This window comes from Patiria miniata, unplaced genomic scaffold (assembly GCF_015706575.1).
Source record: "Patiria miniata isolate m_02_andy unplaced genomic scaffold, ASM1570657v1 HiC_scaffold_26, whole genome shotgun sequence".
NCBI lineage: Eukaryota > Metazoa > Echinodermata > Asteroidea > Valvatida > Asterinidae > Patiria > Patiria miniata.
The window spans coordinates 5,337,932-5,362,969 of record NW_024037065.1 but is presented as its reverse complement, the minus strand read 5'-3'; the positions used below and the strand labels follow the sequence as shown (position 1 = coordinate 5,362,969).

Genomic DNA, 25,038 nt, shown 5'->3' with positions numbered 1-25,038 from the left:
TCGGACTATCGGACCTTATTGTCGATTCGGACTATCGGACATTATTGTCGACTCGGAACTATCGGACCTTATAGTCTTTTCGGACTATCGAACCTTATTGTCAATTCGGAATAATGAACCTTCGGACTAATGAACGTTATTTTCGTTTCAGACTATTGAACCTTCGGACTGATTAACCTTATTCTAAATTCGGACTATCGAACCTTTGATAAATGAGCCTTCGGACTAATGAACCTTTGGATTAATGAACCTTCGGACTATTGTACTTTAACACCGCACCGTGTGCCTAAACCCGCATACGTGAACTCGTTGTACATGTACAGATTGCATGACACACTTAAAGTGACCCGGAAAGTATATACATTTTGGGCGCGCACTCCGATAAACAGTGCATCGCTAGGCGACGTCTACAGACTTAATGAATAAATAATGAAACCAAGGTCAAAGGTAAATCTACTACAGTTTGACAATGTGCGCCTGCGTTACATACACAAATGTTAACGTAAAAGATGGTGCCTTGTACGAAGCAGTCATAGCTGAATCAAAAGTTGACGCTACTACTAATATTAGTTCTGGGCGATTGGTGTAGCTGCTGCGGTGCGAAGTTTAAAGCCCGAGTCCATCATTTGCAGCTATCCAAAAAAGTTACCGGCGTAATTATTATTGAAAAACATACTGGTTGAATGATAGTAAGGGGACTAAACTCCCTGTGAAATTATCCTTTCTGGCAAGCTCTCATTTTGAAGAAATCAAAGAAAGAAGGCATTTCCAACGGTGCTTCTTAAATTTAGTTGTTCGTTTTGTTATTCGGCGCAGCGCGCACAAACATTGGAACGACGCACACGCGCGCGCGGTTGCTATAATTCGTTGGATCAATGCGCAACATCGCGTAAAGCTGCAATTCGAAACAATTCGAAACATGATTTAGCAACTTTTGATTTTAAATTGAAATCACTCGTGGCGATTATTGGCGCCTCCCCGCGCCGCCTGACTACTCCTTGAACGACATGGCGATTGCAACTCCCCTCTCCTAATTGAGGTCCTGCTCTCTTTATTTTCCATCCCCTGGTTGGTGCGTCCCCCAGATCAAATGGTCGTTTTCTGCCACAGTATTGTAACAAAAAAGGCCACATATATCAACAATAACTGCAGAAGCAAGCCTGATGTTCACATTGAACAAGACTGGAGAGTGGCCTAATGCAAAAAGTGACGAGGAGGAGATAAGAAAATTCTGCAAGAATCGAGAAAGCATGTGAAAAGACTCCAAAAACAGTTCAAAGAAAGACAGAACAAAATAAAGGAACAAAAAACAGAGCTCCTAAGAGAAACATTTCGGAAGGGGGAATCATAAAAAATGAAGGAACTTAATGCCAAAAATCAACAAGCCAATGATATATTGTACTGGGGACTTCTGCAAAGTGAAGAACTGGTGGATCAAGCATTGATAGGTTTGTGTAATTCTGAAAAGTTACGTCTCCTCAAGGCACAGCTGAAGTTCAGAAAGAACCAACTGGATTCAAAAGCAAGTGATGTCAAACTGTATAATTTGTCAGTACAAGTCGAGGATGATAAGGGTAATAAGAAGAGGAGGCAGTCACTACCAGATGAGCTAGCACAAAATGTAAAGCAACTTATCAGTGATGGCCAACTACATTGTTGTCAGTGTTGTTCATATTATTGAATTTGGAGTTATATAGCTGTTACAGGCACATGTACTAATGGTCTTTAAGGTCTTTTCATGCTTTTTTTTTGCTCTATGCCTTTCAAAGTTGCACCTTTTTACAGGCACAATTGTTTTTTAATTCCTTTTTTTTCATAGGCTGTGATATTTTGTATTGTTTTATGATATTGCTATTTGTAAAGTCTTGTTAGCTGCTGGTTCATATTTACTCTGTGATTCGAATAGCCGGGTTTTTTTTTTCAGAGTATAATGTTATTTAAGGTCCTGAATGCTGTTTCTTTGAATTCTTTTGATTCAGGTACGAGGTTACCTACCCATTGTGGTTCAATAATGCTTGCGAATAATCACTAAATTTACACTTACAAACTCTTTGAACATCTTGAGGCTGGAGACCTGGTGATCGAAAAAGAGCAGTGAAACAAAGGTAACATTGTAAATATCTTACATGCACTGTTACATTTTATAATGTATAGGCTATTATCTTCACTTCTCACAAAAAAAAATACAACTAAACGATTTTGTATAACGGAGAGTAAAGATGATGTAGAGGTATGTTTTCAGGTCACTAAGAGGTGATTTCCAGAGGGCGTTTCCTTTTAATCGCAGGTGATAATTACAATAATATTTTAAAAGTTACTTTTGGCTCACTAAGAGCATTCATTTGATATATAATTTGTTTTTGTTTAAGAGAATATAGAACTGTAGTTAAAGTAGAATTATTCCAAGAAAGTGTACTTAAATCACCCACTAGAGTTCCATTGGACATTTAAGAAGCTGGAAATTTCAACTGGAAGCATCTACTTCGATTTTGTTTGCACCATTGCCTTGCTCACAACAAGGGATTCAATTGGATATATAACTTTACAGAATCTGACCAAAAAAAAAATCAATTGAATGTAAAATAACAAATCCAAGAATTCCACCAGAAAATTTTCAAGGATGTGCATTTTAGGAGCCATAACGGAAGCACCGATTCCGATTATTTTTTTCCTTTCGCATTTCTCTTATCAAGAGCATTAATTTCATGTATAATTTTATACAAATATAGCTGTAATGTGTGTAAACAATGGCAACAGCAACGTGCAGCATGAACGACAACGAAAGTGGGGAAGCCTAGGGCTAGCAGTAATTGGTCTCACGAGGAAATAAAACTGTTGAGTACATTTGTGCGGGCCTACAAGCACCAGCTGATGGGTACTAGCAACAAGTCTACAGCCAATGTGGAGAAAGTGAAAATCCATTAATGGGAAATGGCAGGACGAGTCTTGTTGGGAAATGGAGGGGTGGAGCAACCGTGGAAGACAAGAAGAAAAAAGTGGCAAACCATCACCAGTCAAGCACGGTCGTACCATAAGGATTGTAACAGAACGAGTTAGCTCATTTAGTGAAGGAGGTTGTGGAATGCTAGAAGACATTTTCGAGAGGACGCTTGTTAACGGTAGGTCATTATCCATTTTTAATCTATGTATATTTTAGGCCTATGAATCTAGTTTTAGCCGTATCAGACAACAGTGGAAATGTTCCCGTTTTCCCCATTTTTAACTAGAAGAAATAACACCCAAACTAGTGCACTTTATATGCACAATAATGACAATGGTACGTTTGCTTTACTCGCCTAATATATTGATTTGGAACTCTAAAAAAACCTGCAATTCTGTGCAACGACAGCCATGTGCTTTTTAAAATCGATAGCGATAAAGCGCCAAATTGGGCTACCCCTCGCACACGCGTCACGAAGCACGCACTCTGCCGCTTGAAACGCGAGGTTGCAACGCCTCCAGATATCGTAAGAGTCAAAATTTCATTCGCCATTGCCGAAATCCAGTCAGCCGGTCTTCATCGATATTGAACGTTTAAAACTGACCACGTGACATGTTCTTGACCAACAGGATAGGGTGAACTGTCCTATTTATGAGTGTATATCAGGTGACTTGTGACTTGGATACGGTATCGATCATGGTTACTAATGACTTAAGACTCAAATTGTACGAGTTGGGACTTTATTACTCCATGGGACGAGAGCCCCAAAACGCTTTAGTTTTGAAATACGCGATCTGGTCCGCCGAATTCTACAAAACTTTCCTGACATGTAGTTTATAATGTGCCATATCAAAAACCTTTGTTCCCTGATCCACAGTTTGTTTGAGAATGAAAAAATCTGTGATAAAAACGACGAAAATTTTTCAAGAGAAAAACGTAAGAAATAGCAACCTTCTATTGACACAGTCAGAATCTTTTTCGCACGCAATGAGTGCTTGTTAGTTTAATATAAGTTTCCCTGTTATTTTAAAACGTTTATCGTTTATGTCTTATATTCAAATTTGCCCATCAACATCGATTTAGTGCACTTCCAATGTTAAATTTCGTCTGTTGTCAGACAATTTTAAGTTCAAGCAAATTAAAACGATGAACACACGTTTTTTTCTTCTTCTTCCAGTAAGTACATCCCTCCATAGTGGAGTATTGTCGTTCTAAGTATTCAATTTCGTCTACGCCAAACCTTGTCATTCAGAAATTCGTCTAATTGATTTACATGTAGATGAGACAAATTTGATCACCGAATGCTGTCATTTGGCAACAGCTTCGACGAATTTGATCTGCAATGACGAATATTCTCGACTCGTGACTGAAGAGGGTGACCAAACTTTGAAACTGAATGGTAAATTCATATAGTTTTGTAAAAAAAGCGTAAGAAAATTTTTCTCGGGCGAAATTGAAAGTTAGAGTTTGTGAATTTGAATGAAAAATTATGTCGAATAGCTGAGAAAATCTATACTTCTTTCAACTTTCAAAACACATTCATATTCTTGATTTGCGTTATTATTTCTCATCACGATGCCAACGCTTTTTATTACAGTGTGCTCGACTTTACATGATCAATGCACTGGGAGTTCTGAAATCGAATGTTATGTATTAGCCACACAAAAAATTGATGAGTATCGTTAAATCGTATACCTAGATGAGAATCTTGGGGTGACATCTTTGAGTTCTGCTCCCCCCCCCCCCCGGTCTGTGATGAATACATTTTCAACAGACAAAATGTATACATCATAAACCGATTACATAAATTGTTGCATAGAAGCCTAACATGTCAACAGTTTCATATCAAATGGAAGGACCCACTTGAAGAGAGAAGGATTTTGTATTCCCTTATTTAGAAGCTTTGAGTGGCGGCATTACAACTGATTTTATTTTGTTTTAGCTGAGTATTGTTTATTTTTTAATATTGTTTTAAGAATTGATTCATGTTTTGTTGTTGCTCCATCCATTCCGTAAAAAATTACCAGTGAACCGAAACGGCCCACCTGCTTCCTTCCTTTTTTTTGAAACTGCATCAAATTATAACATTTTTAAATTTCAAGCAGGTCAAATTTTAGGTCATGTGGGTGGTGTGAGATCCTATTCTAAGGGCAGTGTTGGTAGGTCAAGTTTCCGTTGCGCCTTTTGAGTGCGAGAACAATACAAATTCTCGCTTCAAGAACATACCGCCCGAATTCGAACGGCCATTGTGTGAAAAAAAAGGTGTTTGACTGTGATTAGAGGGCGCTGGGCGAATTTTCGATGTATTTATGCCAGATTTGCTCATTCCCAAACGAAGTGTGAATCGGGGAAAATGTTGTTTTCGATATGGTACACCATAATCTACATCATGTCTGGGAAGTTACATTAAATTCGGCGAGCCAGACCGCGTTGCGAGTGAAGAAAAGTCCTCGTCCCACGGACTGGACTGGGACGTGGACTTGACCTTCATGACTGTGATCACAGAGTAAGGAACCCCCATTTTTGGACTCGTAACTCGACCTGCATAACGTGGCGCTCTGACCTTGACTTATGACTCATGTTTGGTGACTCGCATACAATTCTGGTGTAAACTACAGTCGAACCCTGATTAGAAGAGAACTGTTAATGCAACATCTTGCTAATAACTGCCACAGTTATAGGCCCCAGGTCGTCCTCTTTGTTTTTCATTACTATTAATAAAAAGGTACGCATTGTACCTGTTATAAAAAGGTTATTTTTAAAGTCCCAAAGACCTTGTTATAAAGGTGTTTTTGTACAGTGGGTACAATATTAAATGTTTAATATTACCCTGTTGTTGCTTTGGAACAACCAAGGAGAATCAATGAAACAATTTTGCTTATAAATATAAATATTTGACACCTGCAGGTCCTCGGAAAACCTTTCTCAGGTTCATTTTTAAAGCTAATTACAACTGTTGAAAAATTACAAGTGACATTGAAAAATACCCAAACAGGTACATTCTTAACAATTAAAAATGTTGCAAACTTACTTAAAGGGGCACTGCATCCTGAAATCCACAAAGTTGTCATGATTTGGATTGCTTACATTTCAAACACCTGGTTAAAAGAAACCAATCTAATGTCTAATCGTTTCCAAGAAAAGAGGGAAAAGTAACCGTTTTTTTTTATCTTGTTTCAATGTATTATACACACTGTGCATGTCCCATAAAATTACACACGCCACCTATGCTCAAATATGTTTCTCACACGTCTGCAAAAGATGATTATGAGTGTCTTGATCAAATGCAATGGACAAGAAAGATCAGTGGAATCAATGCTTCTAGTACAATCAATTTCCAAGTACATGGTCAATGATTCTTTGAAATCACAGAAGTGATGTATTGTTACGACTCTAAAACCAATGAAAATTTCCTTTGTTTTTTTGGTTTGGCAAGCATTATTACAATGCGCAAGTTGGCCCAGTTGCAATGTTTTTGTCAATACAGTGTTTGACATCTCGTATCTAGTTGCAAACAGCTTAATACAGGGTGGTGGAAACACTCCGAAACCTACTTTTGACAAAAAATGTTCACCTAATTGTTAGTGTATTTCAAAAATTCGGTTTAATGCCATTTAAAATTGAACTCAAAACATAAGCGACGAAAATTTTTTTCAAATGCAAAGATTGTCTCTGAAAGTGTGCTTTAAATAGTTGTGTGTAGAACCTGTTGGTCTACGGACTGTTTTATTTCATTCACTTGATAGAGCTCCAGTGCTTGATTTGAAAATGACTTGTCAAAAAATCATGTCCTATTTGTGATCCTTAAATGACTCTGTTGTCTTCCACTGAAATCTAATTCAAGCATATGCAATAAAGCACAATCCTGTAGAATGTGTCCTTGATGTTGTTTTCAGGCGCAGTTCAAATGATATCCAACGTTTAAATTGAAATTAAGATCCTAGAATACTGTTTTCTCAAAATAAACAGGATACTGACCCTTCTTAAGATTTTGAGCACTTTTATTGCCAATCGTTTTTTTAAAATGCACAATTGACAAATGATGTACTCTAATTTTAAGAAAAATAATAACTAACTTTCGGTGTGTCGCCGCTGACACTGCCGCTTAATAAGCTCTCTGCCGGCAGCATCTACGAAGACGCATCATCTCCTCCACAAATCCTTCTTGTAGTTGGCCTGAACAACGAAAGCAATTGTGTTTGGCAATCCCCTTCATTAAAATTTTTCATTCACCTTGCCCTGTCCTCTATTGTGGATAATTACGAATTCTAGTCGTTCAATCCGGAACAGGATCGTAGCCTCAAATGCAGCTATTGAAGGGACCCTTCCCTCCATCCCCCGCAATTCTTCCCCCTGCTGTTCACCCCCCCCCCCCCCCCGGCCAGGTTGTACTTCATCTTCTCTTTTGTACCCGTCATCCCCACTCCAATGTTCAATATCTAACTTCCCTTCATCCCCGTCATCGACATCCTATGCACAATCTTCATCCCCGTTATTTGGCTCCCATACCGTCAAAAGTGAAAACCTGTGCAAATGGAAACATTATACTAAAAAATCGAACTCGTCCCCAAATTGAAAAATATTTGCAAAACCCCCATTGACCTCCCCCTTGAATTCCCTGTTACCACCTGTTCCACCTCCTGTTCCCCCAACACCCCCTGTTCCCCAACCTGTTCCACCTCCTGCTCTACATCCTTTTGTGACCCCACATCTCTCTCCAGGTTCTTGTCTCGATCCTCGTCTGTCTTCCGTTCTTTTTCCTTTTCCTCCCATCCTCCATTCCCCGCAGCTTCTCCAAAGCAGCGATCCCCAGCTCCTCTATAAAGTCAAAAACTCCCGGGTCTGAAATGGAAAGGTATAATATGAGTTATTATGTCGGAGAGAGAAGGAGAGAGCTTTTGACGTATGCCTTGATTTGTGGGACTTTGGTCCAAGCGGGACACACTTTTGTGTTTGAGCCACCCTTGGACCAATATTTTGGTCCAAGAGGGGCAGGGCTTTGTGACTTTGGTCCAACTAAGGTTTTCGGTCCAAGGGGGGTTTTGGTCCAAGAGGGGCTTCACGGGGCAGGTCATCCTCGTACTAGAATATAAAAAATTATGTTTTTAAAATAAAAAATTATGTTTTGTGGGATGTGGGTCCAAGGGGGGGGGGGAGGCAGAACATTTATATTCTAAGTAAATTCTTCGACTATCTTCTTTTAAAAACTATATGCAAATCACTTGTATGAATTAGTGTTGCTTTCAAATAGTGAAAATTAACGAACAATGTCAATTTTGAAAGGATGCACCCATATATTTATTACTTTTTGTGCAGTACCAAGTCAAAATTGCTTTAAACTATAATACGTTTGTCCCCGTAAAGTGGTGTAGAAAAGGCGACAAATTGAGAAAACGGACGGCCGCGGTTGCCAGTTTGGTCATTCAGATCATGCAATCAATCAGTCTAAGATAATGGTCTCTTCAATTAAGCATTCAGTTACTCAATTGATCATCTGAAGTTTTAAATTAAATCATATTTAGTACATGTAAGTACATGCATATTGGTTACTGTGCTGTTTATTTGAATTAATGACCTAATAATTCCGATTATCACTTTCCGGCAAATGTATTTATTTAATAAAACCAACTGTTTCGTAAAGCATTGAAATAATTACACACATGCGGCCTTATGTCCAACTGGTGACGAAAAGTATTAAGTACGTAAGTATTTACACACAACTTTAAAAATTCATAAAAAGTCGACAAGTTTCATGAAATAATAAGTAATAAATCAGTATTTACACAATTTACAATTTTTGGATTACTTAATCAGTAAGTTAAATTCCATTAGATACACGATTCTAAAATTCATAAAAAGTTGCCAAATTTTGTCAAATTATAAATAATAAACCAGTATTCACACAATTTAAAATTCTTGTAAAATGTTTTCGCGCTGACCTTTTGTACACAATTTTTACAAAGAAAAAGTCGACAAGTTTCATCAAATAAGTAATAAATCAGTATTTACACAATTTAAATTTGTTGTGAGAGGTTTTCGCGCCGACTTTTTGATACACAATTTATATACACCATTAAAATTCTTAAAGAGTCATAAAATAATACATTTGCACATCTAGGTGAAGTAATTTGGATTACTACTAAATCAGTAAGTTAAATTCCATAAAATACACAATTCTAAAATTCATAAAAAGTTGCCAAATTCGTCAAATAATAAATCAGTATTTACACAATTTAAATCTGTTATAAGAGGTTTTCGCGCCGACCTTTTGTACACAATTTTTACACATAAAAAGCCAACAAGTTTCATCACTTTTCTATGTAAATGGAAAGTTTCTTTGGGCTATACTATAGTTACTGTGTCCTTGGAAAACTTGCAAAGCAATGCATTTCTTCCCTCGAGACCTGGGTTAGACGTTGTATGGTTCCCTATGTGATATCCCGTGGCCACGGTGAACTTCATATTTTTTTTCACAAGTTTTACTAACAAAAATGTCATTCTCACAATGTTTAAAAAGTTTCAAACTTTGACTTTGTTTTAGAAAAAAAAGATGGTTCTTTTGTATTAGGCCCCCCCCCCCAAAAGTCTCTGGTTTCTGGTATGGAGCTTGCCCATTTACCTGATTTTTTTTTGGCTTCAAATGTCGGCTGACTAAACTTAGTGCAAATATATGGGAGTCCAGAGAGGCCACGTAAAGCTAATTCCCGACCATAAACCCATCTAAAAACACGTTAAAATTGTGCAGCAGCAGGATTCCAGTCAAACTAGTGAGTTGGCGGTTTTGAGACATCATCTTTCATTGAATTTTTTTTTTTTTTCATTTTGCCGACGCCAATGGCTACGGCGACAGGCGCGCATTTCAGAAACCGGAGACTTTTTTTTGGGCCTTATTTGTTGCTTTTACTCTTCTTGTTTAAATGAAATATTTTATGGAGCCTTATTCCCAAAAGTGCTACACAGAATATAATGTACATGTTATACAAATATTGAGTGGCTCAGCGTGGAATGGGAGGAATATTATCGCAAGGTAAAATCTGGACTTTTCCATTTCACAAGGCGAAGTCGAGTGAACTGGAAAAGTCCAGATTTTGCCAAACGATAATATTCCACCCATTTCAAAATTTAAAGCCACTCAATATTTGTTTTATATAACTGACATACAGATCCTTGTAATTTGATATATTTGAACCTTTGTTCCCAATACAAAACTGAAGGAAAATCTATTTCTCTCTTCCAAACAACCCCATCACGAAAATATTTTAACCTAACGCTGTAGCGCTGGCTCTTTGGAACAATACGCTGAACGCGCACACCAGCATGCATTTGCACACAAATACCGTGTCCTGATCCTAACTGTTGATTAGTATTTCCCATTCCCCATGGGCGTATAGTACTTTTTGAGCCGCGGTGTGAATGGGAGCAATAACGAATGTCATGTGATGTGAGTTCCACCAATCAAATGACTAGGATCTGTAAGTCGGTTATACATGTATAAACATAATTATTGACGTTAAAACATACTTTTGTGGAACCCTGGGATGGATGATTTCTGCTGCATGTTTTAGTTTCAGTAGATGGCACACTTTCTCGATTTGTCACTTGCGTTGACCTGCAGATTTGTATGCTGAATCTCCATTGCCATACTTGAGGATTGTATATTAAATCCAACTTCCGAGCAGTGGCTCATCATCTGAAATCAATTTCAGAGGTAGTTGTAAATAATACATGCACTGAAACCGAGTGGTTGTACATTGTACATGTACAGTATGCATATGGGTGTTTACATAAATGTAGAGGCCAGTGGTATAATGCACATGTTCTTTCCTTACAAGGGTTATTTACATGTTAAAATAACCAGAGTGCTAATATTTGTGTTTTTACTTTATTGCCCATATCACTATGTACCCACTGAAATAAAAAAAAAAATTAAATCACCACAATGCATTTGTACAATTTTGATCAAAAATTAGCCAGAATTATGACATTTTCAGCAAATCCTGTTACAGAGTGAACTTTACCATTGATTATAATATTTGTAGAAACTGTCAACTATTCTAAATTTTAAGTGATTATTGAAGTCTTTTATTAAATAAAGAGACTAAAGAAGACCAAAAGTGAAATTAAAAGAAGTACAAGAAATATACCAATTTTAAATATTGGCAGATCAATTTGGTGTCGTCAAAAAACGTTACAGTGTGATACTTTGCAGCTGCACTCTGAATTTGTCAAACTGTATTTGTCAACAAGTTTAACTAAAAATATATCCTGCAGATTGGCTTGGAATATAGATGTCATTACATTTTGAATCCTTCCCTTAGAATTTGAAATCAGAGGCAATAAAGGTTTGGCGTCAACACTGACTCCGTTACAGGTGAAATACCTCTTTTCAGCTGAAACAATGAAGCAAAAGCACCTGTTTGATTGATGATTGAGTTTTTAGCTAAAAAATGTCTTAAGTTTTCTAATGCAATGAAAACTTTGGCATAGGACAGGTTAAAGTACAACTACAGTGAAGAAAAGTGTTTTTGGTGTTGGTGTCGGCGTTACAGGTGAAATGATTATTATAACAAACTAAACTTCCAGTCTCAGAAACAAGTATCTGATGTAGAAACCATCAAGCTTATCACTAAATAGAAAGGTTTAAATGGTTTGATACGATTTATTACTACTATTATTAGTTAGTTGTAGTATTGTCACTCTGTAACAGTGACTAATTGGTGTCAGCGTTACAGGTGAAATGTTGGTTAACACCAGGCTTTACTTACAATAACATGCTTTCTAGTGGTGTATGTAGATCTTCATTGCTCTTCATAGTTGCAGTTTTGGCTGTCAAACTTGCTTTTAGAGAACAAGTGAGTGTTCGTCTTAAAATAATATAATTTTATGTCGAGTGAGAGCTACATTTTTGTAATCATCATAATATGTCAAATTTCCTAAAACTTGATATTTGATTTTCAACAAATGTTGAACAAGGATAGTGTTAAAGTTTTTTTTAAACTTATATGTGTTGCAAATAATTGCTTAAAAAGCAACATGTCTTTACCATACCTGAACAATATCCTGGCGAGAGCTCTAAAAGAAATTAACAATTTGGTGTCACTGTTACAGGTGAAATTTGTGTCCCATATGCTAGTTTATCATGTTGCTACTCAAAAAGGGTCATGTTACAGAAAAATGGTTTTGTTTTTGACTCTAGACCCTAGACTGCAAAACCATGTGAAGCTGAATTTAATTTGGTTATTTTGAAAATTTGACCCTAATGTCACACACCTGGCCTCCACATTTATGTAAACACCCACAAATTCAACCACTTAGCTGTCTTGCAAATCATTTTCTTTTGGCATTGTTGTTCATTAGTGTATTCGCTCTTTGCACGCTTCCGCCATTAGCCATGTCAGCATGCAGAGCCTCGATCAGCAACTCTACACAATCAAAATAGCTGGTGCAGTGATTCCCCTGTATATACGGGAATCACTGAACCGGGACACAGCAGGCCTGCTGGTAAAAACCTAGGAGAGTTATCTGCTGTCTGCTACCAAGCTCTGCCACTACATCTATCACCGGCCATTGCTGCAAAAGAGGTATGGCATAAAAGCCCAACAAATCGAGCAGACAAAAGCTGCAGCAGAGGATTTCAAAATTTCCCTACGCCGCCCTATATACATGTATGTAAGTGTCCGACAGGCGGAAAACCAATCCAAAATTTCAGAGTCACAGGTGACTGTCTTGCATTCCATGAATTTGGCCAGTGTCAAATCGACGGGCACCCCAGCCCTTGGTGCTCCTCTAGAATAGAGCTCCGCCATTCAAGCAGTTTCTGAGATGACGTACACTATCCCAGGGTTCCTCAAGCAGTTAACCTGGAAAAAGACATTTTGAAATCATCCCGATTACTTCAAAAGTTGCCAGATCGAGGCTTTGCATGCTTATGGCAGAGTGTGAATAGAGCAAATTACATGTATGTTAATATTTGTTAGCCTATATCAGTCAGTTAATCTAGACCATGGCTAGAGCCTATAACATTTGACATGTTTGAGCAGATTCACTGATTAAATATGCACGACAAGTGCATCTTGACCTCTAATTTTGACCAATCAGCGGGCGCTTTCTACATGTCGTTCACCGTTGTGTCATATGCATGGATTAAAACAAAATACCTAGATGCAGCAACAAAGGCTGTGGTCATGCGCTCAGAGCGTATTATGTTACGCGATATGCACCCGACTGTTGTCTTACAATTACACTAAATTTGAATTGACAAATCATTAAGTCCTGATTTGGGAACGAAATGACATCACAATTTGTCACCTACCTTCTTCAATTTCATCTTTTGGTTGGGGGGGGGGGTCTTTTGGGGGTTGTCCGTTTGGCAATTGCCAGGTAGTGTAGGTACTGTGTATATTCTTTCTGCAAAAAAGAAATCAAAAATAGCTTTAACCCTTACCATCCAAATGCAGCAACATGCAACACATGTCTATGTGACAAGCCCAGACCTGCCAACCAGTCTGATTTTGCTGTATTTTGTATGGGAATTTGTTGAAAATACAAAAATGTATGACTATACATTCACCCCCCCCCCCCCCCATAAGTACGGGTTTTGACCATTTTGACATGCCTGAAAATGCGGCTGTTCAAAGCGGCTGTGAGTGTAGATAAAATCGGCCGAATCAACGTACACTCATGCATGTGCACTTGGACAAGCAATGAAGTGTTTAAGGTTTTATGAAATACGAACTCAAGGGAGGGAATGCACATGTCACATGTGCATAGATAATTAGGAAAAGGACCGATCACGTGGGAGGGTTTAACCAATAAAACGAACAGAGTCAAATAACGCAAACACTCTGCCAACTAGTACTATTGTGCCGTATTTCGTACGGGAATTTGTTGAAAATACGACTACGATTTTTCCCCATAAAAAACGGGTTTGACCAATTTGACACGCCTGAAAAAATCCTAGTTCAAAGCGGCTGTGAGTGTAGATTTCTGCCGGATAAAATTGGCTGAAACAACGTAAATTGCAAGCAGCCAAGCAAACGATGAACTGCATGCATGAACTGAATCTGGTTTCGCGATTCCCAGTGTACGATGTACATACATGTGCAAATGCATGTGCACAGTATCACAAAATAGAACCAGTCCATTCCCGGAGTGCCGATACTTCAAGCAGCGGCACCTCGCCGCAAAAAATGTCTGTATTCGTACTAGGCCTAATTCGTACACACACATCCCAGTAGGAGTACATGTACGTACGGCAGATCTTACGTGCAGTCAACAGACTTTCTTTTTCTCAGTGCGCGCACGATACACAGAATACACTTTGACGTCCGATAGTCACAACGTGCGTTCACGTGGTGTTCCGTTAATTCAAACATTTTTTAATAGTAAAGTTTGATACTACGTTCTGAAACGAATTCAAAAATCTGAAAAATCAACAATAAAAGCAGGCGGTCCAAACCGAACCAGGTAATCAGCCAGCAAATGCAAGAAATTTATTTCTTTTTCAAGCAGGCCAAGTTTGAAATAAAACTCTGTTCGATCGCTGTGTATTTTTTAAACATTCGGTGTGTGCACAAGAATTATGATTTACCACCCGCAGGGAGACCTCTGGTTATTTTTTTATAACTTTAATTACAATTATTGAACATGGAGCATTGCAGCCACATTTATTTGTTCGTATAGCTTGTCTATGCATATTTTTGAAAAATACAGTTTTTTTTAAGAAAAACACAACTTTTGCAGATTCAGAATACAGTTTTTCGATCCCAAAGGTTGGCAGGTATGCTCTAGTTGTGTGGACCTTTAGCCCTCTTCACACGACAACGAAACTTAATATAGCTCTATGGTGTACTTACATCTAACCCATGCTTGTAAAACAGGTGGTGGTCCAGTTGAGCATATCCCCTCTCATACATGTAGCATTTGGCCCCGGGGCACTGTTTGAGGATTCGCTGATATGACTCCTTTGATTTTTTGGACTTTGTAGCTGGTTTCCTGTTGGGAAAAGTAAGGTTGTCAATGCTACATGTAGTAAGCTATGTCTTCTGGTAGGTATTTGGTCTCTTCAAAAACTTGAAGTACAAATGTACATGTACAATGTACATGTACATTGTTAGATTATTTGATAGGGTTAAAGCCTTTTGCACACTATCTGCGTTTCGAACCGTGTTGAAACCTACCCGTTTCAGCCCGGGTTGTTTTCGACACGGATCGGACAGAGACTGTTCACACTGTTCTTTACGAGAACGGCCGCTACATGAACGGTGTAACGTTCAATCCGGCTACGGCCCACGTGTATTCACACTACAAAATCTCATCATGGATCACATTCGGCACGGGGCGCTGCGATGATTCTCTCAATCCAATAATGCATTGCGACGCACGCGGCTGCGCGCACGAGGTTCTAACGGACAGGATGGTGTTTAGTGTAAATTTACCGCTCTATGAAAGACGGACTCATTTTCGACACGGTTCAGGCCGAAAAATGCAATTTCGATCCGGGTTAAGATTTTCAACCCTGGACCCTCCCAGGGTTGGAACTGGGTTGAAATGTTAGAAGTAGGAAAAGGGTTGAAAAAATCAGTGGACAGTGTAAAAAGAACTTTAGAGTGATCATTTAGCGTACACATGCACAGGAATCATTACTAACAGTGTCGGTCATGATTGTTTCTGTTGTCCTTTCATAAACACTGCAAAAACAGAAATGTGATGACGTCACCATGACGTCATTTTTTAGCCTGAATCTTCAGATGGTGGTCTAAACGTGTGTCAGGTTTGAAGTCGATCAGATGTGGGGGAAAAAGCCCAAAGTACTGAATAGAGAAGAAACACTTAATCTACATGTACAATGTAGTTCTTACGCATAAGTTGCACAGACCTTTGTACTACATACCAAAGTCTTTCCACTGAAATATCTGTATAAAATTGTGTGGGAAAGATGAGAGTAAGTAGACAAATGTTATAATAGCCTTTTCTGTATTTAACCCTTGGAAGGCTGGTCCCCCCCCCCCCCCCCACCAATCATCCCTTGTCCCCTACTAGTTGTTGGGAATAACACATACAAGCAAATTAAAAAGGTACTCACGCTTTGTAGCTCTTCCCCAGAATGTCGAAGCGATTCCTGTTGTCGCGGATGTTATGAAATCGCCGCAGGTGGTGTGCGAGATAAACACAATCTCTGTCGCAGAATTGGCACTTTCGTGCAATTCGGTTTGACTGAAGTACAGAAGTGATATTCAAGTATTATGATAAATCGTCGCTTTGCTCACGAAGTGACAAAAACCTAAAAAATTGACAAAAGTTCATTCTGAGATAATAGCATTTGAAGTTATTCATTTTTTCAAAAGACATTTTTGACCACTTTGCAGTAACATAATTCATAAATTGTTGCATTGTCGGATAGGATACGATTTGCTCTTTGTTAATTCATAGTTGTTTGTTAAAAATAGTTCGTAATAAACAGTAATTCATTAATAAAACTTTTTTGCACTTCGTGAGAACATCAACATTTTGGGTTCCATATTTTGCCAATAACTTTGTACACAGTTTTTGTTACTTCGTGGGATTTTTTTCGACGCAACAAACTTGTTACTTTTGCGCGTCACGACAGTTGAGCGCGCGCGCGTCTGTTCTTTTTCAACATCGTTTGCGCGCGCGTGTATGCTCCCATCCTTCCGCGTGTAGACCATTGTATAATTTCTGGCCCTGCTCACGAAGTGACTTTTTGTCACTTAGTGAGAACATTTTACACATTTTTACACTTGGTGAAAATGAAAATCACCGATTTCAGGCTTTTTGTCAATTGTTTGTTTACAATAATTAAGAAAGTAAACAATATTTTGCCTTGAAACTTGGTCACATTGTTCCTTGAGACAACTATAATAAAATGGCTAGTAAAACTCAAGATCGAATAATTATCGATTTTCGAGGTTTTTATCACTTCGTGAGCAAAGCGACGAAATGTACAATGCCGTTATGAGTGCAAACAGTTTTTGGGAGGTGAGGGTTTTTTTTCCCCAGCTCTACCTGAACTTTGAATGAAGTTTGTTTTAAAGTGTGCCTGTTTTATGTTATTTCTTTGCATACTACATGTGGCTTTGTGTCTTTAGGTTAAGTGACCAGTTTGTCAGTATGTGCAATGTACTCCAAATTAATATGTAGATTGAAGCCTTGTCACACAGTGCCGTTTTGGTGATCCAATAATGTCACTACTTGAGAAATTTGCCAAACTGCAGAAGGACTTGACAGCAACTGCTCTGAATGGAAGAGCTTGTATTGGGGACTTGTGGGGGGGGGGGGTGCATAGGTTGTGACAGACATTGGGAGGTCCTGACAGAAGGGCAAAGTGCATGTTCATAACAAATGAGAGAGTCAGGGAATGTCCCGTCCTCTGTCCTATTCACAACAGGGAGAGGACACAGCAAGGTCAGGGTTTTCAAATGGCTTTGAGGTGGGGCCAACTACCAACTGCATGCACAGAGCATCCACAAAGCTACCGGTACATGTAGCTGCAACAATTTGTCTTCCGCTCACTTTTTTGGGTTGTGACCATTGTATTAGGCACAGGGCTAGAGAACATCACTGTGTGACAGGCATTAGAAAGAGGAAGAAAAAGATCAACATTCTGACTGACCCAATAATAATGATAATAATTGTGCTTATGTGTAGGGCTTTCCATCGTATCAACAATCTCTTCAGAGCGCTTTACAATTATTACCCCGTTCATCAGGCCATCGGACCACGCAGTAGCTGATATCAGCGCTAAACCGGTCCTCGACCCTCACAGGTACCCATTTGTACTCCTGGGTGGAGAGAGGCAATTGTAGTTAAGTGTCTTGCCCAAGGGCACCAATTCCATTTTTCCTGGTACGGTTCGAACCGATGCAATTTCGTACATGAGGCAAACACCGTAACCACTCGACCATGGAGTTCTACCATGTGACCAAAACCAAATTAGTTACTATTTTATGGCCTTACAATAATTTGGATCTTTTAGAAACTCACTGGGTGTCTCGGCCCCTGTTTCGTTTTCTTCATTTCGAAGCGCCTTGCACTGTACTCAAAAGTGTCGTACATCTGGCATGTCTTTGCTTCTTTATATTCTTTGTTGTCTTCGTTATCTTCTTCGTCGTTGTCTCCTTCACCTTCTTTGTCGTCGTCTCCTTCACCTTCTTTGTCGTCGTCTCCTTCACCTTCTTCATCGTCTCCTTCACCTTCTTCGTCATCTTCTTCGTTGTCCTCTTCGTACTCGTCATCTTCTTCATACATGTATTCTTCATCTTCTTCGTTGTCTTCATCTTCTTCATCATCTTCTTTCTCTTCGTGTACTTCTTCCTCTCTTCCTCCCTCCTGTTGCTCCTCCCCTCCTTCCCTATTTTATTTTTTGGCCTTACTTATCATACTTGTCCGTCTGATTGCGAGCGGTATTTTTAAAAGGCAATCCGTTTTTTAATAGCTCTTTCTCTTTTAAAATAAATGTATGATTCTAATGCTGCCAAATGTTAACAATTTCTGTCAGAGGGGTACTAAAAGAGATGGACCTGCAAGATAAAGTGACCGCAGAGCAGGCCAGGAAGAAATGGAATAACTTATCGCAAAAATACAAGGTGAATACATGTACATGTAGTTATTTTACCAATTCCATGGAAAACAGTCTTTGATGGCTGTCGGGTGTAGTAAATAATTTGTTTAATTTACCCATTATTTAAATTCCTCTCCCACTTACTCTGGCTAATATTCATTGAAGATGTCCCACTGGTAAATTTGCACCTAACTGGGCGTTTTTCTTTCCATGTTAGTCGTATTTTGTTGTGTTCTTTTACATGTGTTCTTCTAATTTTGTTAACACAATAATTTGTTTTAAAGTTGATAATATTTTGTCATTTCAATTTACTTGTTGATGTAAGTCTCAGTTTTCTTGAGAGACGCTGTTGAAATTGTTTGCATTGTTTTGGTTTTGTTTGCAGTCTTCAATTTTGCAAATCAATAAACGTTAATTCATGCTTTCTTGTTAAAACAAAAGCTGCCTGTTTCTCTTCATTAAATGTCTCATGCCTTTCTTACATTTTTATATCAATATGCAAACCGAATAAGATGTCAAATGGAATAGCAGTATAGGACACTGTAAGGGATATACATTTTATCTTCTAAAATAAACAATAAAGCAACATTCGTGCATATGAAATTATTAAGCTCAATGGAAAATAGATATTTACTACTTTTTTGGTTTTTTTGCAAAGTGGCAATGAAAAGTTTAAGGTTTGCAATTTGGTCACAAAATTTAAAGGAAGTTCATCAGCTTATTGCAAACACAACTGGTTTGTTGGCCTTATCAGGCCCAGTTCATACCTCATGTGAGAAGCAAATGCAAATGAGTGACATCAGGGCAACTTTTCGCACTTCAAATTCGCACAAGTTGAACACATTTCAACTCGGGCGAATTTCACAGTGAATGGCTTTATGATGTTAATTTTGCTTCACAATCGAATAGCAGAAAATATGAGCCAGCCAAAACTGAGGACTTCCGACTTGCGTAAAAAACAACTTTTGGGACATAGGTAGAGGACTGGGGGAAGGGACACGTGCCAAGCTACAATATCCTGTGCCTCCAGGTGTAAGGTACTCCCTCCTCACACCCCAATACATAGTGTATCAATTTCTGTTTGTATTGTTAGGAATTAAAGAACCCTCCAACAGGCACAGGTACTGAATGTGATGAAGACACAGTCATAACGTGGCCCTTCTTCGAGGAAAAGGATAAAGTCCTTGGCACCCAACCAATAATGGTACCACCAAGCCTGGTATCTTCACTCGAAGATTTTCCAGGCCCTAGCAGAAGCAGTGCCACTGATGAGCCTCCCGCTATGAAAAAATCCAAAACCAAATATCATCAGGAAATCCTAGAAATGATGAAAGACCAAAATGAGCAATTCAAACAACAAGAGGAGAAAATCATACAGCAAAATACTGATCTGTTGTCTTTAATGGGTAGGCTGGTTGCAGCAGTTGAAACTAAAAGCAATGAAAATTAAAACTGGGAATAAATACCTTAAACACTTTCAGCACCATTGTGAAGGGTTTAAATTTCAATTGTTTAAAATTCCAATAAGCAAAGTGTGGGTTCATAAGTAACAAAGCGATACGCCCAACAAAAGTTGGCAGTCTTTACAGGGAGCTATTATATACAGTATCATATCATATAAAGAAATATTAATAAATAACATTGAAAAGATGCACATTCCACTTTATCTGTAGGCGAATATAAGTTATAAATGTTAATGTCAACTTGTTATAAATTTTAACTTTAATGCTTAGGCCATATAAAACGAAATGCCGTTATTCAGTGAATATTAAGTGAATTTATATATTGACACTTCGATAAATTGTTACTTCAAGTGTTTACTTTAAATGTTTGAATGTTGCGCAATATTCTTAAAATCCGGTTCATTGTGAACGTGAACGGAAGCGAAATTGTCGCCTCCAATGTCCATGGTTACGTGATCACATGAAGTACAAACCGGACTTTGCAGTTTGTTGCTATTAAAATTATTGTTGATTATTGTTGTTTAATTATTGTTGCTGTTTCTTCCAACAGCAGAATTGCTGTGATGGTCTGCTCCCTTTCAAGCATTTCAATTATCATGATAAGTCTTGTTCATACTTCATGCAAACGTGAGTGCCAAGTGAACTTTGCGGTGATTTAATTGCTTGTGGGATGACTTTCTAAACTTGAAATGTGTTCAAATTTACATTTTAGCAAATCTTAACAATTTCTTTATTCGATTTGCTTCATATTTTTGAAGTACATGGCTTTAGGCGACTAGGTAATCTGAAAGTGTTCTTTTCATTTGCAAAAATCTCCACCATGGTAGGGGTGTTGAAGCATAGGAAAATATCACGCAATTTCTGCATTTGATAAATTATTCCAAATTTAGTGGATTTGATATTGATAAAATTATTGTTGCTCAGTTCGTGAAGATGCCGTACAATGCGGCCCACCACTGCTGCCAGTTCGCCAACCTGCAGAATTCTTGTGATGACCTGACCCGCTTCCCACTGCAAACATGATTATTATTTCACGATACGTCATGTCCATACTTCACGCAAACGGGAATGCCCAGCCAGCCAGTGAAGTTTTACGGCAGATTGATTTCGCGGCGAATGACGGATTTGCTCTTGTTGAATTACGTTTCATTTGCGCAAGTTTCCATTATGACGTCTTCACGGTTAGCTCGCATTCGTATGCGTGAAGCATAAACAACCCTTCTAATTGCATAATGGTAAGTCATTACCCTTTATTCACCCCAATCAAAATCACTGGACGTTTCCCACCAGGTTCCAACCTTCTCACGGATAATGCGTTGTCGTCAAAGTTGCTTGATAAAATAGCATGACATTTGCGAGCCGCGCTTGCTAATATTTTAGAGACGAGTGCACAGGATTGCGAGATAGAGATTTTTCCAGTCCCGAGTTGTTCTAACTTTTTATCTCCGTTAATACAGCTGAGTGAGCTGACTACGCAATTTAATATGATCACTTTGCGCCTAAAACTAATTGTTCACCCGCAAAGAACGACGTGACAGCAATTCTCGAACGTCATGCTAATTCCGTCAACTAAAAACTTATGTGGTTAGTTCAGCCGTTGATCCTCCGATCGTCAAATTTTCTTCTTCACAAAAACTATGCAAAAAACACGTGACTTACAGGGTACCAGTCGATAACAAAAATCTACAGTATTCGATGCCCGGGACCAATTCTGGGTCGGGGTGTGCGTGTCATTATCAATTTATGTGGGGTGCAGGTTGAACTGTCGTAAAACCTGACCGTATGAACTCTTGAATTGTACTTCGTGTCGTTCATTATTCTGTTTTCTGCAATGAACATCGTTCGGAATATGTAACATCCTTTGTCAAGCCGACTGTGCGTCAAAATGAAAACGATTCTCGAACGTCATTCGAAGTCCGTCCAAATTATCGAACGTCATCAAAATTCCGTCCATTCTGACGTTCGAAACTACGATGTTTCAGAATATGAATCTTTTTAATAGAGCATGGTAAATGGATTCTTTTACACAAATGCAATGTACGTTGGCCGATAAACATGTAAGGTGAATCGTTTTCGTATTGTGCCAATATTAAATGAAAACAAGGCAGTATTTGTCTTGATTTTCTGTCAAAATTATGTGTTTCTTTGTCGAACTGAATTTCTGCATGGGTCTTGTTTTGTGTGATTTCATTAATTTTATATGAAAGTCTTCTTATGGGCACGTGATTCAAAAAAAACATTTTTGTCTCTAAGCCCTTACCTTGACAACTTTTACATAAAGATACAAACTGCCTTGATTTTTACTGGTAATTACTATAATTACCAAAACGATAATAAAAAGCGAACTTCTGCCTAAACTATCCCTACATGTGCATTTTTATGAACTTCAAGATGTATGTCTTGATGACAGTTGTTTTAAAACATCTGAAATTATTTTTTGAAAAATGCAATGTCAGGTTGTTAAATGCTATATATTTTGAAGAACCTGCCGAAATCATGGCATCTGGTGTGCTGCCATTTTCAAGAAAAGTAGTATTTTTGTATTATTTCCAACACTGGTCGGCTGACCAGCATTGGAAAAACCTGGTTTTTTTTTTCAAATACTGTCCCCAATTTACCTTATTTAGTCAGTCTGCATTTTGTTTGCAATCAATCACACAACCCATGACTGGGTACAAGCTAGCTGGACTGTTTCCCTGACCTTGCAATTGTGTATAAATTGCTCCATTTCAATTTAAGTGGGGTAAAGGAACTAGACTACAAGGACATGATTGTCTTTCTTGGTTTTTCCAGCATCTACAAACACACAAAAAAATATTCATTCATTTCTGAAATTCACAAAAAAAGCAAATGTTGTTTATTCCCTTTTATAGATTTAATCTGCACGATTGCAACCACTGATCATGCAGCATTCAGGCGATGATCTTTTCTCTTGAAAAACTGCTCTGGATACTTGTATTGTAAAGTCAAGCCAGACTGCAAATACAAGTTCTGTGTGATCGAGTGAGAGCGTTAGCACAGGTCAATTTCTCCCAACAATTTTACTTTTCATTATTATGTTTGAACAATATTTAGTCACACCTTTTACAACATGGTAATAGGTGTTTATTTTTATGGAAGTCTATATTTGTAGCCAAGTGAAAACCACCACTCCATCATCCAGGATTATTCAAAAAGAGGAGGATGCATGCCTTTTCATTTTAATTTTTGTCTGCCTTTTTTAATTTTAAAAAAGATTGTTAGCCTATTAAACGTTACACCCCCAATAAATGTATGCAGCCTCAAATTGGGCAATCACCTTGATGTTCTCTTAAAGAGAATGTGTAACATTGGCTTTTGCTGACTAAATAAGGTAAATTAGGGCCAGCAGATGAAAAATGGTCAGGTTTCTCCAAAGCCGACCAGCGTTGGAAATTGACAAAAAATACACAGGTGCACCTTTTAGTGAAAATGACAGCAAACCAGGTGTTATAACTGCTATTCAATTCATGATTCACTTAGTTACAGCCGACTAGATATATTTCTAGCAGTTTTAGGCAGTGTTGTAGTACTCGTACTCGAGTAATACTCGAGTACTTTTTTTGGAGTACTCATACTCGTACTTGAATGTCAAAGTACTTGTACTTGAAATGACAGTACTCGTACTAGGGCAGCAAAGTAGGCCTACTCGTACTTGACATGTTGAAATTGTACTCGATCATAAAAGTACTTGTACTCGAATAGCAGTACTCGGCCGGGAAAATGTTATAGCTTCACTTACCATGACCTTATTTTATCGATACTTTCAGTTTGAAATGGTTGATTGGCTTGTGGAGAAATCGAGATTTCCTGATTTTCCCCTGTGCAAGTACGGACAAACCAATAACAGCTATCCGTGAGTGGGTCTGTATATATCGGTCTGACTGGGCCTGGGCCAATTATGCACAATGAACCATTTGTCGTATGTCTGTATTCGGAAATGCTAGAACTCGTACTCGGAAGTACAACTACAAGTACTCTTACTCGGAGACCTGTTCTTGTACTCGGAGGTACAATTACTCGTACTTGGAAACCTAAGTACTCGGCAGTACGCGACACTCGGAAAAAGTACTCTACTACAACACTGGTTTTAGGCCTAGCAATTTTTTTTTTTTTTTGACCTGTTGGTGTCCCCAAATGGTTTATATTCATTCCCTTTCATGTCTTTAATTACACTGGCCACACTTTTCAAAAATAACTATTAAGAACAGTACAATTTTTTTTTGACTACTCTGTGATATAATTTATAGTCAAAGCTTTCCTTGTCCAGCATTAACTTACCACATTTGTGTCGGCATGGTCGGCAACGGCAGTGTCATGTAGCTCGAGTGCTTGCAGAGTTAATCTGTTGAGCTGCATCCGATGCCGTTTCGGCATTAAAAGCTTGGCGTTGTTAGCAATTATGATACACTGGATCATTTCAATTATTGCTATGAGTTCTATAAAGCTCATCATTTTGGTCAACTTATGGATAACACGTCTTAGAGACCAGATAGATATGACATTGACAAGACAAGACGAGACGCCAGCTCTAAAAACGTAAACAACACCTCACATATTCACATGCACACGTACACGGGTACGGCCGGGCAGCTTGCAGACGACAAGCGCAGCCATCGTCGATTGAGGGCGCGCATACGGTCGCAGCCGTGTCCGAATGATCGTTGGCAGCCGACGTTTTGCCAAAGTTTAGCCACGTCCACAGCCGCAGACGCAGCCAGCGGCCACAGCCAAAACATTCGGACGCAGCCTACCACTGTTGAAAGCAAGTTCAAATCTATTACCACTTTTAAATAATAAGCCACTTCCGGTTTTGGTCTTTTTCGACCGGAAGCAAGGGTCACGTGATTTCACGCACACTGAATGAAATAAAGGCCTCAACCTGCTCTACCACTTGCCGGCGACAGAATGCTGCAGACGCGTACGGTTGATTTCTTATGCATTTTTCAATATTAAAAGTGTCACAATATTTTAATTGCCTATAAATACACACATGATGACGTCATCATGACGTCATCATTCCACACTGTTGTTTG

The 25,038-nt window shown here is 38.5% G+C and overlaps 1 protein-coding gene across 1 annotated transcript; it reads right to left on the bottom strand.

Annotated features, from left to right (window-relative positions):
* Nucleotides 1-7,433: 7,433 nt before the first annotated feature.
* LOC119733891 (acidic leucine-rich nuclear phosphoprotein 32-related protein 2-like) lies at nt 7,434-18,208 on the bottom strand. Its single transcript, XM_038207254.1, has 3 exons — nt 18,015-18,208; nt 7,567-7,759; nt 7,434-7,466 (listed from the first exon to the last, which is right to left on the bottom strand). Exons 1-3 carry the CDS (start codon nt 18,206-18,208, stop codon nt 7,434-7,436), a joined length of 420 nt encoding a protein of 139 aa, XP_038063182.1.
* Nucleotides 18,209-25,038: the final 6,830 nt, after the last annotated feature.

Excerpts from the sequence above, each read along its gene's own strand:
- LOC119733891 (XM_038207254.1), bottom strand. The coding sequence starts at position 18,208 with ATGTATGAAGAAGATGACGAGTACGAAGAGGACAACGAAGAAGATGAC. Across the intron at positions 7,760-18,014 it reads GAAGCAAAGACATGCCAGAT|AGGAGCTGGGGATCGCTGCT; the intron begins GTACGACACTTT and ends TTGACTTTATAG. Across the intron at positions 7,467-7,566 it reads AACAGGAGGTGGAACAGGTG|GTTTTCACTTTTGACGGTAT; the intron begins GTAACAGGGAAT and ends CCATTTGCACAG.